Genomic DNA, 18,355 nt, shown 5'->3' with positions numbered 1-18,355 from the left:
GCTGTCACCCTGGGTAGAGTGCCGTAGTAGCATCACAGCTCACAGCAACCTCCAACTCCTGGGCTCAAGCAATTCTCCTGCCTCCGCCTCCCAAGTAGCTGGGACTACAGGCACCACTACAACACCAGGCTATTTTTGGTTGCAGCTGTCATTGTTGTTTGGCAGGCCGGGGCTGGATTCGAACCCACCACCTCAGGTGTATGTGGCTGGCGCCTTAGCCGCTTGAGCTACAAGCGCTGAGCCTGGAAGCTTCTTTTTAAATTGCCTCTAGTAAGTTCCCTCCTCTCCATGGAAACTGCCACTGCCTTTGTTAAGCCTCATCTTCTCAGCCCAGACAATTTCATCTCCTCCTGCAGGTGTCCCTGCCTCCATCCTGCCTGAAGCCAGCCCAGTCCTCATGTGAGGACAAAGTGATCTTTTTAGAAATTATAAATTTGAGCATGCTGAAAATTCTTCAGTGGCTCCTCATCACCTTCAGGGTGAAGTCACTGCTCTAAACCCAGCCTCTAAAGCTGAGCCACCTACTTCCTGTCACGTTCCAGCTACACTAGTGTGACTCTTGCTAAATCCCCAGCACCTAGGACATGTTCAGCAAATTGTTTCCTGAATAACAACGATTGTATTAACAATAGTTAACACTTACTAAACATTCACTTCTTATCAGGCACTGTGCTAACCATCTTATGTGCATTATACAATTTAATCCTCAAAACCTCCCTATTAGCTATGTCTCATTCCTTTCCCCATTTTATAGATGAAGATGCTAAGGCTCAGAGAGGTTAAGCAACTTGCCTAAAGTCACACAGCCAATCAAGAGGGGTCCAGGTCTGGTGTCCAAGCCATTCTGTAAGCTGCTGAATGAAGAGGAAGCCCCCTCTTCTTCTGACCCAGCCCACCCCACCCTCTCACCTCCTGGTGTATCTAGCATCTTCTTCAATCCAGTCCACAGCAGCACCCAAGGGATGAGTGGTGGGGGCGGGAGGGGTCCTGAGCCCTCTGCCCCAGGAGTCCCCAGGCCTGAGTCCTGCTCCCTTCCCCCAGACGTGGAACATGGAGCGTGGACGCTGGGACACAAACTGTGCTCCATCATGGTGAAGCAAGAGCAGAGCCCAGAGCTGCCCGTGGATCCTCTGGCTGCCTCCTCAGCCATGGCTGCTGCTGCTGGCATGGCCACCACCCCGCTGCTGGGCCTTAGCCCCCTGTCCAGGCTGCCCATTCCCCACCAGGTGAGCTTGGGGGCTGGAGGGAGGGGGTCTGTGGGGAGAGGTGCCCAAGGCCCTGTGCCCCCAGGGCTCTGTGAACAAGAAGCAATGTGGATGGACTTCAGGATCAGGGTAGGAACTAACTCTAGCCCAGGCCTCTGCCTATCCCCTTGGCTGCCCCTTCACCAGCCTACCATGGGTGCAAGCCACAGCACCCTCAGAGTAAGCTAAGCCCTCCATTGTGTGCAGATGGAATCTTGCAGGGAAGCTAGCAGGGCTGAGTAGGCATCAGGAGCCGGGTCCAGGATCTCAGAAGCAGAGACATCCCAGGCCACTTTCCTCAAAGCTTCAGGATTTTTAAAAAGACAAGACCAAAATGGAAATACAAACATTGCGCTATAGTTCAATTGTTTACTTTCATGAGATTAATATTTTTAACCCACACTCTCAAGTCAAATCCTCCACCCCAACCCCTGTGCTATGAATCTACAGATAACAGCAAAACCCTTTCAGAATGTGAGGCCTAGACGTTGGCTTGTAGGAGAAACCCTGCCTGAGTCCCACTTGTCTCCCTATTTGTGCTCTGGGCATGTTATGGTCCCTCTTTCTTCCTCAGCCTCCTTTGTAAAATGGTCACTTTAACTCCTCACAAGGTGCTTCTAGCCCTAAGGTTCTAGGATGTGACATCCCCCAAATCAGAGTTTGGCTGGCTCTGCCCTCTGCTGGCCATGGTCGCTCACTTGATGTAACTGGATGTGGCCAAGGGCAAGAAATATCAGTCCCTCCCTTGCCTGCCACTGACCAAGGATTGGCTGCAAATATGCAGGATCTTTGGAGACCACTTCCAAGACTAGCTCTGGGACTCCTCAGGCCTTGTTGCAGCAGGAAAGGATGGCGTGACAATAGCCAGGTACATGGAGGCTGGGCAGAGGCTTCAGAAAAGAAAACCAAGGCCCAAGGTCAAGGAGTTAAGCAATTTGCCTTAATTCACAGTCAGAAACAACTGACCTGCCTTCCAAACTCAGCCTGGCAGGCAGACTCTGAAGCCTATGCTTTCTGCTCTAGTGAGGTCATGACCCCAGGTGGAAGGCACAGGAACCAGGCACTGGCATTGTCAACAGTGACCTGTACAACACATTCTGCACTGCAGATCCCTCGTCTGTCACTGGAGGAAGTGAGCTGGAATATAGACCAGGGAATCTCCAAGGTCCCTGACAAATAGAACCGTCTGCGTTTCTGATTCATCATCCTAAATTCAGGATTCTGTGTCCCACCCACAATATCATGATCTCTCTGCTGGCTGGAGACCCAGGGAGGAGAGATGGTCCCAGAATCCAGCACCCAACACCATGTCTTCCTCAAAGAGAACACCACTTACATGTGTGTTGGTAGTTACGTGTATGAAGCCACACACATTCTTGAAGTCCTTTCTGGAACGAGTTGGAATATGAATAAATAGAAAGTGTGTTTGTTACCCATTAGGGGCTCGCATTGCTTCAGACTTCTTTGTCTGGATTCTACTCCTATTCATCCTCCAGGACTCCTTTTAGACTTCTGCTTAGGGAGCTGTTCTGAGCCACAGCTAGTTAATGCCTCCTATTGATACTATTCATTGAACAGCTGCCATGTGCCAGACGTTACCTCTCATCCTCATGATGACCTGCATACCAAGGCCTGTGTGGCCTTCACAGTCAGTGCAGAGTCAGCCTCCACCAGGGAGCCCATAGGCAGCCCTCCCCTTTGAGTTTTAGATCTGAACTATACTACTTTGTCACAGCCCACCACTGCCACCACTTGTCAGGGCCCCGGACTGGCCAGGTCTTGGGCCCAGCTTAACTAGGTTCCGAATGCGGACCACTAAGCTTCCTTGCTCAGGAACAATTTCTCTTAGGTGCCTGAGGGCTATCTACTTCTGCAGGAGAGAGAGAGAAAGAGGGTAAAGCAGTCTTAGAATAGATAGATCTTAGTCTTTAGCAGAGCTTGGTAATCAGCAGAGAGACGCCATGCTGACGTTCTGCAGGCAGGGGAGGAGACAGAGTAAGCGGGTCCATGATACAATGCGCATGCTCCCATCTGCCTTCTTCTGTAGCCTAATATAAGGCTGATCCGCCTCTCAACACCACAGGTGTAGAGACTGCCAATTCACCAATGCTCTGATCTTGTGAGCTTTCATGCTTGTTAGGGAAGCTAAATCCCTCTCTATGCCCTTTTCACCAAGGTGTTCCATTGAGCTACACAGGTATTTCTTATAACTGTCGCTCCTCCTAGCCATAGTCTATATGGGCTGCTACACTACTTGACCACTATTCTCTATTCTCTTCTTTCCTTCCTTTTTTTTTTTGAGACAGTCTCACTCCATCACCCATGCTAGAGTGCTGTGGTGGTCAGCCTAGCTCACAGCAATCTCAAACTCCTAGGCTCAAGCAGTCCTCTTGCCTCAGCCTCCCTAGTAGCTGGGACTATAGGTGCCTGCTAATTTTTCTATTTTTAGTAGAGACAAGCATCTCACTCTTGTTCAGGCTGGTCTCAAACTCCAGAGTTCAAGCAATCCTCCCGCCTCACCTTCTCAGAACACTAGGATTATAGGCATGAGCCGCTGTGCCCAGCCTTACTCTCTTCTCTTAAGTGTGACTTGGACTTGGCTTTTCCAAGCTCTAGAATGTGCTTCTGCTCCCTTGGGGTTGTGCCCAGTATCCTGAGCCCAGCTACCTCCCCGACTGTGCGAGGCAGATTACCAGCCTTGAGGAGAGAAGTAGATGGACAGCATGGTAGGGACTGTCCCAGGGGCAGCTGATGGAGCTGGACCTATCTCTTCCTCAGGCCCCAGGAGAGATGACTCAGCTGCCAGTGATCAAAGCAGAACCCCAGGAGGTGAACCAGTTCCTCAAAGTGACACCAGGTAAGTGTGTCCAGGGGAGGGCTTCTTTTCCACTCCAGTCTTGGGAAGATAGTATCTCTACTCTCTTGGTCCAACACAGTCCTGTCTCTTGACACCCCTACCTCTCCCTAGAATATCCTTTTCTCCCCTACCCACTCTCCATCTATCCATCCTCCTGTCTTTCCAGTCCCCTTCTTACCCAGTCTACTACTGCCATCCCTATGACCAACACCCTCATGTCCTCTCTGCTAATCCCCCTTCTACCTACTCACCTACTGAAGTTCACCCTATACTCAACCATCATCCACGCATCCACCCATCGAGAGTCCACTAGGTGGCATCTTCCAGTCCTAGGCACTGGGGAATCAGTGAGAGAAGACAGTCCCTGTACCCAAGAACTGAGGGCCACAGACAAACCACCAAATACACAACAGTGATATGGGCATGCATATGGCAGATCCCCACGGAGCCCTTGGAGCAGATCCCCAGATCAGAGAAGGAAGAAGGGGACAGAGGAAGCTGCTTGAAGTTGGCCAGAAAAAGGAAGGTTTAATGGAGTCTTTCCAATCCCATCTCCTTAATTCATCAAACACTGATTAATCATCTACTATGTATCAAGCCCTAGACTAAGTACCATAGGTTCGGAAAGATGAACAAGGCCAAATTTTTCTCCTCGAGGTGCTTATCAGCTCAGAGGGAAGACAGAACACACACGAGGTAGAAAGAGACCAATGTTGAGACATCTCACATTGTCTTTCCTTGGCATCTGAAGCCTTCCTGGTGCCATGGTCACAGAGGGGACAGCATGAAAGGGAGCTGGGCACCTTGCTGGTCTGCTGAAATCCCAGTGCCTGCTGTCCTGTTACCCTGAAAATTGGAAATAGAAACCTGATGTGGTTATGGTGGTCACGTCAAGGACCAGGCTCAAAGGAACCACACCTCTGTGGTGTCAGAGATAGGGTGGCACTCAGATATCAGCTTCTGGGATGTCAGCTGTCTTTCTGACACTGCAGAGGGGTTCCTGATGTTACAGCTGAGATCAAGGGCCCGGCAGTCCATTTCCCACAGTGTCAGGGCTGGTACAATCCCGTACTAAGCTGAATTCCTGATGTCAGAACAGAGCTGGGGTGCACCTCTGCTAACCTGGTTTCTCCGCTCTCCCCAGAGGACTTGGTGCAGATGCCTCCAACGCCCCCCAGCAGCCACGGCAGTGACAGCGATGGCTCCCAGAGTCCCCGCTCTCTGCCCCCCTCCAGCCCTGTCCGGCCCATGGCTCGCTCCTCTACAGCAATCTCCACCTCCCCCCTGCTCACTGCCCCTCACGTAAGGAGCTGGGGGTGGGCCGAATATACCTGCCCCAGCCCAGTGACCAGTGGGGAGGGTCCGAAAATGTCCAAGCCCAATCCCCACCCCTAACACTGTCTCAGAATCAGAACTAGAACTTTTATGCCTATAATCCTAGCACTCTGGGAGGCCAGGGTGGCCAGATCACTTGAGTTCAGGCGTTCAAGACCAGCCTGAGCAAAACTGAGACCTCATCTCTACTAAAAATAGAAAAACTGGCTCGGTGCCTATAGCTCAAGCAGCTAAGGCGCCAGCCACATACACCAGAGCTGGCGGGTTTGAATCTAGCCTGGGCCTGCCAAACAACAATGACAACTACAACCAAAAAATAGCCGGGTATTGTGGTAGGTGCCTGTAGTCCCTGCTACTTGGGAGGCTGAGGCAAGAGAATCACTTAAGCCCAGGAGTTGGAGGTTGCTGTGAGCTGTGATGCCATGGCACTCTACCCAGGGTGACAGCTTGAGGCTCTGTCTCAATAAATAAATAAATTAAATTAAAATAGAAAAACTGAGACAAGAGGATCGCTTGAGTCCAAGAGTTGGAAGTTGTTGTGAGCTATGACACCACGGCACTCTACCCAGACAACAGCTTGAGACTCTGTCTCAAAAGAAAAAAAAAAAAAAAGAATTAGAACATGACTTTCCTGACCCACAGAGGGCAACCAGGCTGCCTCCAAGAAGCACTGCTTGGGGAGCAACACTTGGGAGACCCAGAACCCCCAGGAAACATGGAGCTGGGCCCTGAGTCCTGGGGAGAATGCGGACCCTCCCAAGTCAAGATTATAGGGGAGTCTGAGGGGTACTATTTAAAGAGCCTTGGACAAGTGAACTTGGAGGCTGTGGGCTCAGTGGAGGGGTCCAGGGAGTCCCCCCAAACAGTGTACAAAGTGTCTGACATACAGGGAGCTCAGCGCCACCCTAGCACGTGATACATATTACTGGGTTTAACTCAGGCCCAGCCCCTCTTCAGAAAAGGAAACTGAGGCTCAGTGTTGAGTGCCTCACCTGGGTCATATAGACAGTACATGGCAGAGCTTGAATTTGACCCCAGCGCTGTCTGTTCCTAACCTTCATATCCTACATCCCATAGAAATTACAGGGGACATCAGGGCCACTGCTCCTGACAGAGGAGGAGAAGCGAACCCTGATCGCTGAGGGCTACCCCATCCCTACGAAACTCCCCCTCACCAAAGCTGAGGAGAAGGCCTTGAAGAGGGTCCGGAGAAAAATCAAGAACAAGGTAAAGCCTGAGCCAGCCCCGGCCCTGGGGCTTCCCTGGTGATGCCTGTCCTGAAACTGGGGGAGGGGAGCAGGAGCATTCGTGGCAGTGGTAACCCTTGTTTGGGGGCCTCTTCCTCTAGATCTCAGCCCAGGAGAGCCGCCGTAAGAAGAAGGAGTATGTGGAGTGTCTAGAAAAAAAGTAAGGATCCTGGGAGTGAGGGGGTACTGGCCCCACTGCCCTGCCAGAGCTGCCCTCCCCAGTCCTCACTCAGGGGCACCACAGGCAAGGGGCACAGGCAATGTGATGTTGGCGGGCTGGGCTGAGGAGCCGTAGTGAGTCTGGGGGCTGCCCTGAGCCTGTGGCTGCTTGACCCCTACAGGGTGGAGACATTTACGTCAGAGAACAACGAGCTGTGGAAGAAGGTGGAGACCCTGGAGAATGCCAACAGGTGTGTGGTACCATCTGCATTCCACCTGGCCCCTGCCCTTCTGCAGCCCCCGCCTAGCTCTGCATAGCTCTGGGGAAAAAAAGAAAGGAGAGATACCAAGTTTAGGATGACAGGGGCCCCAGAAATAGTCCCCGTGGCCTAGGACTTCCCTGCATTCCCACTTCTTCCTCACCTGTGTGTAACTCCAGGCACCTGACAGGGCTGGTGAGCTGCTTATGTGGGATCATACTGAGCAGACAGTTCCAGAGTGTGGTCCTCAGACTATCTGCACTAGCATCTCCTGGGAATTATTAGCAATGTTCATTCTCACGCCCCGTGCCAGGTCTACTGAATCAGATGCTCCAAGGCTAGGGCAAAGCAATCTGTGTTGTTTTTCTTTCTTTCTTTTTCTTTTTTTGAGACAGAGTCTCACTCTGTCACCCCAGGTAGAGTGCCATGGTATCATAGCTCACAGAAACCTGAAACTCTTGGGCTCAAGAGATCCTCTTGCTCCAGCCTCTCAGTAGCTGTGGTTACAGATGACTGCCACAACACCCAGCTATTATTTTTAGTAGAGACGGGATTTGCACTCTTGCTCAAGCTGGTCTCGAACTCATGAGCTCAAGCAATCCACCCACCTCGGCCTCCCAGAGTGCTAGGATTATAGGCATGAGCCACGGCACCCATCCCAATCTGTTTTAATAAGCCCTCTGGGTAATTTGCACGCACTTTAGTTTGAGAACCACTGGTATAGATCCTCACTACTCAAAGCCAGTTCCCCAGTCAGGCAACATCAGCATCACCTGGGCGCCTGTTAGAAATGCAGACTATCAGGACTCCCCAGACTTAGTGAGCTGGAAATTGCGTTTTAACAAGATCCTTGGGAGAGTCCCATGCACAATTAAGTTTGAGAAACATTAGTGTAGAGAGATCAGCACAGTGCCTGGCATGTAGCAGTTTCATAAAGTCACAGGTCTGAGTTCTTGCCTTGCTCTGCCATTTTTACACCTTCTGGGGAAATTGTTAAACCTCCCTGGGCCCTGAAGCATGATGTCTTGGGATTAATGTAAGGGTGTAATGAGATAGTCCCAGTAAAGACCCACATGGTACTTGGCACTTAATGTGTGATCTGTGTTAGCTTTTATTCTTTTATTATTATTATTCTGAATTCTTAGGAGCACACAGCCATGAGGCCATAGTAGCTCTTTAATCATTATCTTCTGGGATTAATTCCAATAACATAGACAGCAGCCCGGTATGCAGCAGGTTCTCAGCACAAGAGTTTTTCCCTCTTTCCTTCTTTCTTCTCTCCTAGTTTCTCCAGCGGGATCCAGACACTCCTCTGTCCCTTCATTGGCTTGGACACCCCCCCACACACACCCCTCCCCCTCTTCCCTGTCTAGGATTCTTTTCTCACCCAAAATAAGACCGAGCCCTTGGAGTTATTTCGCCACCTGCTGTCCATTCTGGGAACTGCAAACACACGGGCAGGCTGGGTAGAGGAGAGAGGTGGTTAAACAGGCCTGTGCTGGACACCCTCTATGTGCACCCAAAAGGTTCTGCACCTGGCAGGATCCATCCTCACCCTAAGGGCGCCCATAGTTACAGAAGGAGACTGACATGGAAATCTATAAAGTCTTACAGGTTCTGTGATAAAGCCAAAAACAGCAATAATATTAAAAAAGACAATAGCTGCCATTTATTGGACACTCACTACAAACCAGGCACTGTGCCAAATAGATCCTCCTTATCAGTCCAAGGTGTTGTGGGTTGCCCAGGAGGGAAGATCAGTGTATCTGTGGCTAGTGTAAAGTAAGAAAAAGAAGACTGTCCTCAGCCCAGGTGGGGACAGGCACCCCACCTTGGCCAGGAACATCACAGGGCACCCCTGAGCTTCCATAGCATGACCCAGCTATCCACCGTGAGGCAGGCCCCAGGTCCCAAGCCACTCTACAGAGTGCTGAGCAGGAGCAGGGGATGACCTTTCCTTTCTTGACTGAAATGGGCACCTGGTATAGAGACCAAGTCTGGAGCCAGCCTAGGTGCCCCACCCACCAGGAGAGCTCCAGGAGGCAGAGATGTGTACCAGGTCAGAACCTGCTGGGTGACCACTGTGCCTTCCTTAGGACCCTGCTCCAGCAGCTGCAGAAACTCCAGACCCTGGTCGCCAACAAGATCTCCAGACCTTACAAGATGGCGGCCACTCAAACGGGGACCTGCCTCATGGTAGGTGCTTCCGTCCACCATGAGCCCACAGGAGGACAACTCGTCCCTAGGCTGGCTTTTCAGGGGGGTGGGCAGAGCTTTCAGGGATTGGCGACGTCATAGGCAGCATTACTTTAGTAAACCAATCATTGCCTGGTAGGCAGGCTCTGGCAGACCCCAGCTGCTTTCTCTGAGCCTGTGAGCCTTCTGAACTCCACCTTCCCTGACCAGTTATCTTGGTATAGATGTGAAGGTGATTCCAGTGAGCCAGCTAGGGGATGGCAGGGCAGAAACCCTTAAAGAGGTTGCTTCCACAGGCTCTGTAGAGTGAAAGACTTGGGAGACTCAGGGAAGAGTGGACGTAGTTCCTTCTGGAACAGACAGTAGCCAAAAGACTGAGCAAACCCCTAAAAACCCAGAAGGGTGCCCAGGGTATGGCTCAGGCCCCTGCTAGTTCTTGTCCCATCCTACCCTGGAGATGACCAGCCTGTTGTCAGCTACCTGGCTTGGCACTGCCCTGGTGTCCTGCCATCCTGTAGCTGCAAGTGGCAGGACCAGGATATGGGCAGGGGGTAGTGTGTGCTGCCTGACCTGCAGGTCCTCCTGCTGACCATGTGACATGGTGACATATCCCACTCCCTGGTCCCAGGCACAACTCCACCTCCACTTACCCTGTTCTTCCTTTCCTGATTCCTCCACTCTGGGCTACTCCGCTCTGGTTTCTAGCCCTGCCTATGGCTCCCCTCACCACCTACAATGGGCTGGGATGGCCTGAGCAGAGGGTGTGGGAGACCCCACAGGTAGCAAGTAGAGGCTGGATGACATTCTGAGACGTCTGTACCATTGGTTTGGAGAGAAGCATTGGGGGTGGTTAGGGCTACAGCCTCTCCTTGCCCCAAATGTGACACCACTCTCTCTCTGCTACCAGGTAGCAGCCTTGTGCTTCGTTCTGGTGCTGGGCTCCCTTGTGCCCTGCCTTCCTGAGTTCTCTTCCAGCTCCCAGACTGTGAAGGAAGATCCCATGGCCTCAGACAGTGTCTACACAGCCAGTCAGAGTGAGTGCCCTCCTGTCCTGCCAGCTGTCTAAGCCAGACTGCCCTCCCCCAGTCCCAACATCTGGGCAGAAGCCAAAACAAGAAGACAAGTTTGGAGTTGGAGTCACCTCATTCTACCTCCTCCGTTTCCAGATGGGGAAACTGTGACCTGAAGAGGGTCAATGATTTGCTGAATGGTCGTGGTAGAATTGAGACTAGAATACAGAGCCCCTGATCCACAGCCTGCCTCCCAGGGAGCCTCAGGAGTGGCTTGTGGGAGGTGGATTTATGGAATAAAGGAATGTCCCTACCTCAGCCTGCAGGTATTATGGTGGATGTGGTTATGGGGCACCTGCTAACACCGTCAGTATTTCACAATAAGAACAGCAAGTTAGTTTCAGCTCAAGGGCCATTTCCAGTAAGGCAGTGGCTGCCTGAAGCACAGTGTTAAGAATGACTCTGAGGCTCCATCCAGAATTAATAGGAAGGAGTGTCATGGTCCACTGCTCACATGTGGCAGGGTAGAGGAAGGGCCATGTCCATGAGAGATGCTGAGGTGCAATGGTTAGTGGCATGGAGTGTTAGAGTCACTTATAACTGTCAATGCCACTTGCTAATGTGATCTGGAACATGTGTCCTAAGCTCTACAAGCTTTCATTTCTTTGTCTGGAAAATGAAAGTTACAATTCTGCACTCACTAAGCCATGATAGTTGGGGAGACCAAAGAAGAAACTGCGCATGACACTTGGCAGAGTGTCAGTGCTTCCTCAGTGAGCACGCGCACTTCTTTCAGAGGCACTCACAGGAGGAGAGAAGAGATACAGTGTGGGGCTGGGGAGAGGAGAACTAGGGTCAGGCAGCCAAAGAATAATGTGGGTTTCAGAAAACCCTTCAGGTGGACCTGCAGAGGGAATCCCTAGCTATCCTCCGTCACATGTCAAGAATCACGTATCTGGCATGGCAGGAGGAGGAAGAGGATGGGAGATGGGAGGTCAAAGAGAGGGGAGACCAGGGAGGAGTGAGTTTCCAGAAGAAGGGATAATGCAGGGATGCTGTGCAAGACTCTAAAGGCCTCCGGGGAGGAAGCCAGCATGGGAGGGTAGGGAAAGAGGAAGTGAGGGCCAGAGAGTGAAAGCCACTCTCTAGACAAGTGCAGCCTGAGAAGGAGATAACAGTTTGGTTGCTATGGTGGTGGCACCAGCCAGGCAAGGTCTTGAGAGCCACATGTCTCCTTTTCCAAGGCCAGTGGAGAGAAGGGAGTGAAAGAGGGGTGGGGATGAAGGAGAAAGTTGGAGTGACAGGAGGCCAGGGAATGAATGAAGCTCAGATCTGGGGAAGCAGGTGGCTTCAGAGCAGGCTGGTGTATAAAGCTAGTGCATTGCACAATTCCAGGGACAGACTTTCCCACAGACTATGAGTTCATGGCTGGCAGAGCTGGAAGGGAGGTCACAGACCCTGGAGCCAGGCAGACCTAGGTTTGCATCCTGCCCTCAGTGAGGACTACAGGGGGGACAACTTACCTGAGTACCTGGAACCTCAGTTACCTGCTATGGGAAGCAGGGCTAAAGAAACCTCATTCCTGAGAATTTCTGTAAGATTTTAATGGCTTGACATAGATTTAAAGGCATTGCATAATGCCTGGCACTTGCTGGGTGTCCATCAAGTGTTTGTTTTTTTTCTTGTCATTTCCCTGAAGGGCAAACTAGGGCCAAGAAGGGGGAAGAGACTTATTCCAAGTCTCACAGAAAGTAAGTGGTGGAAGTTAGAGTCTAGCTCCCAAGAGCCTAAACCCAGTATTACCCTCTGCCCAGGAAGAGCTAACTCTTGGAGTACTTACTAAACACAGTTTCAATCACTTCTCCTGTATCACCTCCTTTAAACTGCACGTCTACACGAGGTTGGTTCTGGTGTCCCTGTTGTACAAATGAGCAAACTGTGGCTCAGCAAGGTTAAAGCATAAAGTGTGTGACTTCCCTAAGGTCACACAGCTAAGAAGTGTTAGAGCTGGGATTCAGATCCAGGCCCATAAGATTCCTGGACCTGAATCCTTAACTACTATGCCATGAATGTGACTGGGATGGGGGCGGTACCTTGGCCACCCACAATTCATCCTGCACTCCCTCTCCAGTGCCCTCCAGAAGCCTCCTGTTCTACGACGAGGGGGCAGGCTCATGGGAAGATGGCCGCAGTGCTCTGCTGCCCATGGAGCCCCCGGACAGTTGGGAAATCAAACCTGGGGGTCCAGCAGAGCAGCGGCCCCAAGACCATTTGCAGCATGATCACCTGGACAGCACCCACGAGACCACCAAGTACCTGAGCAAGGCCTGGCCTGAATCAGACGTCAATGGAAATGGCACCAACCCCGACTTCTCCCACCCCAAGGAGTGGTTCCATGACAGGTGGGTAGGGGGCCCCTTCCTTTCCTGGGGTCCCAGGCTCCCCCTGCCCTCTGCCCACCCCTGGTCCCCACAATCTCTCAGCCTTGACCCTCACAGGCAGATCCAGCTTGCAGAAGGATAAGAGGGTTCCTACCAAGCAAAGTCATCCCTGGCTTCTCTTCTTTTTCCAGGGATCTGGGTCCCAACACCACCATCAAACTCTCCTAGGCCATACCAAGACCCAGGACACAGGACATACCCCCGGCACCCAGAGGAAAAGTTGTCTTGCTCACTAACCCGGATCTGGCTCGTACCCCTTCCCCTGGAGCTTCCCACTCCAGGAGAAAGGGCTCCACTTCCCAATCCTTGTTTGCCCCGTATCCTGGCTGGAGCCTCCCCTCTCTTCCTGACATTCAGACTGTTCCCTTGGGCCAACCACTCTGTTCTCACTTCTGCCTCCCACAGCCATCCGTCCTTCTCAGATGAACCACTCACTGGCTACCCCTCCTCCTTTCTCACAGTGACCAACACAACCACTGCCTCCCGCCCCCACACATGCACACAGCCAGACACCCCTGCCCCATCCCACTGTACAGAGACCAAGAACAGAAATTGTTTGTAAATAATGAACCTTATTTTTTATTATTGCCAATCCCCTAAGATATTGTATTTTACAAATCTCCCTCCTCCTTTCCCCCCTCCCTTGTTTTATATTTTATAAAGTTAGTGCGGGCTTTGCTGCTCCCTGGCCCAGGAAGGAGGGACCCTCCCACCCTCCCCTGGCCTCCCCTGCCGCTACCCAAGCCACTGGGCCTTTTTAATTGCCAAACTGCTCCCTCCATTAGCTCAGCGCATGCTTTAAGAAGGCAGAATTAAAAAAAAAAAAAAAGATGCAGCATCAATTCCTGACTTTGTCCCTTTCTTCATGGTGGTGGGGAGGACTGAGTAGGACTGAGGAAGACTGAGGGGTGGAGGAGTGAGAAGAGTAAGTTTATTTTATATTCTGGGAGGGTACATGGGGAGTATAGGAGTGTGAGAAGGTATTTCTGTTGTGCTCCGGCTTCCAGCCAGGTATAGAATTTGAATTGGATGGGCAAAGAATTCTGCTGCAAATTTCCCATGCCAAGGCTGCTCAGGGACCTACTAAGTACATGAGCCACTACCTTGGCCTTTGTGGGACAGCAACTATGTGTATGGGCCTACTGTGGGCCCAGCACTGTGCTAGGCACTTTACAACCATACCTTCCAGTTTCTGAGTCCTTATATCCTTTGCCTCAGCTGGATTGAAGGCACAGGTGTCAGAGTAAGAAGAAGTTTTGTTTTTTTTTTTTTGAGACAGAGCCTCAAGCTGTCGCGCCGGATAGAGTGCTATGACATCATAGCTCACAGCAACTTCCAACTCCTGGGCTCTCTCCTCTGCCTCCCAAGTAGCTGGGACTGCAGGTGCCCGCCACAATGCCCAGCTATTTTTTGGTTGCAGCCGTCATTGTTGTTTGGTGGGCCTAGGCTGGATTCGAACCCATCAGCTCAGGTGTATGTGGCTGGCGCCTTAGCCGCTTAAGCCACAGGCGCCGAGCCAGAAGAGATGTTTTTGAGTATTGGAGCTGCCACTCGATAGCTTCCTTCAGTAGGCAGAATGTTAATATGGCCTCCAAGATCCCTTCTCCCTGACATACACAGCCTGTCTAATGCCCTCCCTTAGAATAAAGAGGGGACTTGTGAATATGAGATGTCATGCCTGTTATGGCAAACGTAAGGTTTTGCAAATGTAATTAAGTTCCCAAATTAGTTGATTTTGAGTTCATTAAAAGAGGAGATATAGGCCAGGTGTGTGGCTCACGCCTATAATCTTAGCATTTTGGCTGAGGCAAGAGGATCCCTTGAGCTCACTAGTTCAAGACCAGCCTAAGCAAGAGTGAGCAAGAGCCCATCTCTACTAAAAATATAAAAACTAGCCAGGTGGAAGGCTGAGGCAAGAAGATCACCTGAGCCCAGGAGAGTGAGGTTGCTTTGAGCTATGATGCCACGGCATTCTACTCAGAGCAACAGACTGAGACTCCATCTCAAAAGAAAAAAAAAGGAAGGACATTTTATCCTGAATTTGAGCTGCTGAGTGTTTTCAAACCAAAGAGTGAGATAATCAAAATCTCCTGTTTTGAGGCTTTGCAGGGGGTATGAAGAAGATGAGATGAAGGGTATATGTGAAACTTGGTAAACAGTCTGTGAAGCTAGTGAATGATGCCCCATGAATATATCAATGTACACAGCTATGATTTAATAAAAAAAAAAAAAAAAAAAAGATGAGACAGCTCAGTGCCCGTAGCACAGTGGTTAAGAGGCCAGCCACTTACACCAAGGCTGGCGGGTTTGAACCTGGCCCAGGCCAGCTAAGCAACAATGATAACTGCAACAACAACAAAAAAATAACCGGGCATTGTGGCGGGCGCCTGTAGTCCCGGCTACTTGGGAGGCTGAGGCAAGAGAATCGAATCGCTTAAGCCCAGGAGTTTGAGGTTGCTGTGAGCTGTGACGCCACAGCACTCTACCCAGGGCGGCATAGTGAGACTAAAAAAAAGAAAAAGTAGTGTCTCAAAAAAAGAAAAAAAGAAGATGATGAGATGGTTCCAGAGATAATTAGAAGGAATTTATTCAACAGGCTCTGACATTGAATTGGCAAGAGCAAGGGTGGAACCTGCAATGACATTTAGGGGTCTGACTTGGGAGACATGGGTAGATAATAAAACAGGGAATTCAGGAGGAAGAGCAGGTTTGGAGAGAAAGATGAGAATTCATTTAGCACATCTGGCATTCGAGTTACCTATAGAACGTTCACATGAGCAAGGAAGTGTAGGGCTTAGGAGAAAGGGATCCCATCTGAGATTAGGAAATTGTCAGCATCCAGGTAGTATGTTAAAGTCTTGGGTCTGCTTAAAGAAAGCCAGACAAGAACCAGGGAAGACAGACATTAAGAGAGGAGGAAGAGGCCTGAACAAGAAGGCTGAGAAGGAATAGTTAGAGAGGGGAGTAACACCAGGAGAGGCGAGTGTCCAGAACACTCACTCCGGACAGAGCTTCCAGGAGGGGTGGTCAGAGGTACCCGATGCCATGTGGGAGATGGGGGAAGTGAGAAGAAGGCAGAGCGCCCATTCATTCTGACAATGAAGAGGTCACCAGGGACGTTGGTAGGAGCTGTAACAGGGAAGGGCTGGGGCAGATCTTGGACAGCCTGAGTGGAAACAAGGACAGGAGGGACAGAAATAAAGGCTGGGGGGGGAGGGCAGGCAAACTCTTCCAGAAGAAACAGAGGGTAGCAACTAGAGGGGGGGTATGTGGCAGGACAAGAGCAGATCTGGGCCGTTTTACAGATGAGAGAGCATGGGCTGTGATTATTTTTAGAAGACAAAAAGCCAATAGAAGGAAGACTGAGGAAAGAAAGATGATGGATGTGGGGTAGGAATGGGATCCAGTGGGCAGTGGCCTGGGCTGAAAGGGGGGCATTCTGTGGATGCAGAATGCAGGGAGACAGGAACTTGAGGGAGTCCTCCAAGGACTGTGAGGTGCAGGGCTTGGGCAATGCGGAGGTTTGGTACAGGAGTTAAATTGGGGGAAAGGGGACAGTTTGAAATAGTCATAAGAAGAATGTGAGACAAAACTAACTTTTGGTATGACATTGTTCATTCATTTAGCAAATATTCATGGGTGTTTTTTCTGTGTGTGGCACCATGCTCAAAATGGAGCTTAAACAAAACACAGCTCCTAAATCAAAGGGCTTAAAATCTAGCATGTTGCCATTTATTTATTTATAGTGCGTTTTTTTAAATTTCAGATTAATATGAGGGCACAGATGATTAGGTTACATTGTTTGCATTTGTTAGGTAAAGTCCAAGTTGTGGTTGTGCCCCTCACCCAGGAGGTGTGCCATAGACCCCTATGTTGTGCCTGCTAAGTGAGAGCACATCAATTCTCATCCCTCCTTCCCTCCTCCATTTGAGTTTAATTGTGCTTTTCTCTTGTGTGGGAGTGTATTTGTTGGTCTAATGGTTTCATATCAGCATTGAATACATTGGATACTTGCTTTTCCATTCTTGTGAAATGTTACTAAGTAGAATGCTCTCCAAGTCCATCCAAATTAATCCAAAAGACGTATAGTCTCCATCTTTTTTTATAGCTGAAGAGTATTCCATGGTATACATCTACCACAGTTTATTAATCCACTCATGGGTTGATGGGCTTTTGGGTTGATTCCACATCTTGGCTATAGTAAATTGCCATGCTCCAATTTTTTTTACTTGTTACCGTGTGCCAGGCATCAGACAGAGAATTCTGCAACTCCCAATTATGGATTGAAATAATCCTGAAGGGTAAGGTTTGTTGTCTTTTTGTTTGTTTTGTTTTGTTGAGACAGAGTCTCACTCTGTTGCCTGGACTAGACTGCCATGGTGTCAGCCTAGTTCACAGCAACCTCAAACTCCTAGGCTAAGGGGATCTTCCTGTCTCAGCCTCTTAAGTAGCTAAGACTACAGGCACCCACCACAATACCTGGCTAATTTTTCTGTTTTTTAGTAGAGAAAGAGCATCATTCTTGCTAAGGTTGGTCTGGAACTTCTTTTTTTTTGAGACAGAGTCTCACTTTATCACCCTCAGTAGAGTGCTGTGCTGTCACAGCTCACAGCAACCTCCAACTCCTGGCAATTCTCTTGCCTCAGCCTCCCAAGTAGCTGGAACTATGGTCTCAAACTTCTAAACGCAAATGATCCTCCTGCCTCAGCCTCCCTGAGAGCTAGGATTACAGGTATGAGTCACCACACCCAGCCAGGAGTGAATTTTTTTTTTTTTTTTTTTTGAGACAGAGCCTCAAGCTGTTGCCCTAGGTAGAGTGCTGTGGCATCACAGCTCACAGCAACCTCTAACTCCTGGGCTCAAGTGATTCTCTTGCTTCAGCCTCCCAAGTAGCTGGGACAACAGGCGCCCACCACAACGCCCGGCTATTTTATGGTTGCAGCTGTCATTGTTGTTTGGCAGGCCCGGGCTGGATTCGAACCCGCCAGCTCTGGTGTATGTGGCTGGTGCCTTAGCCACTTGAGCTACAGGCGCCGAGCCCAGGGGTGAATATTTTTACAGATGAAGAAAGTGAGGTTCAGAGAGGTGAGATGACATGACCAAGGTCATGCAGCCAGTAAGTAAGTGTCAAAGCTTGTATCTGAATATAAGTTTGTATGGTTTTAGAGTTCAGTGGCCTCTCCACCTCTTTTCCTAAGCCTCCTGTCCATCTCCTCTAAGCCTCCCTCCCACCCCCAACTTTACATTACTGGGAAAGATCTAAGAACGCTGGAGCCACTAACCCAGACAGTCACAGAGCCCATGTTTGGTGAGCTGGTTAAAGTATGGTCACCTGTGACCACCATCCTGTGCCAGTACATCCAAAGCAGTCTTCCCAGCCCATGCTAGGATACAAAGTTAGTCCCCTACACAGCTACCTAATTGACACACAACTTCCTCTGTGCCATGTGACACTACCCCTAAGGCAACACAGGATCCCCAGTGCATCCGTAGCCCCTACACTCCACTGTTAGCACTGGTAGCCTGCTTTACCACACATATGTAATGGCTTTTACAGTGCCAGTTATCCTGCCAGATTGCTACAACAAATCCTTTGTTATACCTGG

At 50.3% G+C, this 18,355-nt stretch overlaps 1 protein-coding gene across 1 annotated transcript in view; it reads left to right on the top strand.

Moving 5' to 3' along the window:
• Positions 1-13,561, top strand: part of CREB3L1 (cAMP responsive element binding protein 3 like 1) — a 38,717-nt gene extending 25,156 nt beyond the window's left edge. The window contains exons 3-12 of the mRNA XM_053560058.1: positions 1,042-1,226; positions 4,023-4,101; positions 5,246-5,403; positions 6,514-6,663; positions 6,785-6,843; positions 7,025-7,093; positions 9,199-9,302; positions 10,210-10,332; positions 12,440-12,710; positions 12,881-13,561. Of these exons, the coding sequence (XP_053416033.1) occupies positions 1,042-1,226; positions 4,023-4,101; positions 5,246-5,403; positions 6,514-6,663; positions 6,785-6,843; positions 7,025-7,093; positions 9,199-9,302; positions 10,210-10,332; positions 12,440-12,710; positions 12,881-12,917 (1,235 nt within the window). The 3' untranslated portion in view covers positions 12,918-13,561. The remainder of the gene's footprint in view (positions 1-1,041; positions 1,227-4,022; positions 4,102-5,245; positions 5,404-6,513; positions 6,664-6,784; positions 6,844-7,024; positions 7,094-9,198; positions 9,303-10,209; positions 10,333-12,439; positions 12,711-12,880) is intronic.
• The last annotated feature ends 4,794 nt before the right edge of the window (positions 13,562-18,355 follow it).

The sequence above is a fragment of the Nycticebus coucang genome, chromosome 14, assembly GCF_027406575.1.
Source record: "Nycticebus coucang isolate mNycCou1 chromosome 14, mNycCou1.pri, whole genome shotgun sequence".
Classification (NCBI taxonomy): Eukaryota; Metazoa; Chordata; class Mammalia; order Primates; family Lorisidae; genus Nycticebus; species Nycticebus coucang.
Note: the sequence above shows the minus strand (reverse complement) of the source record. Positions and strands in the feature narration are given on the sequence as shown.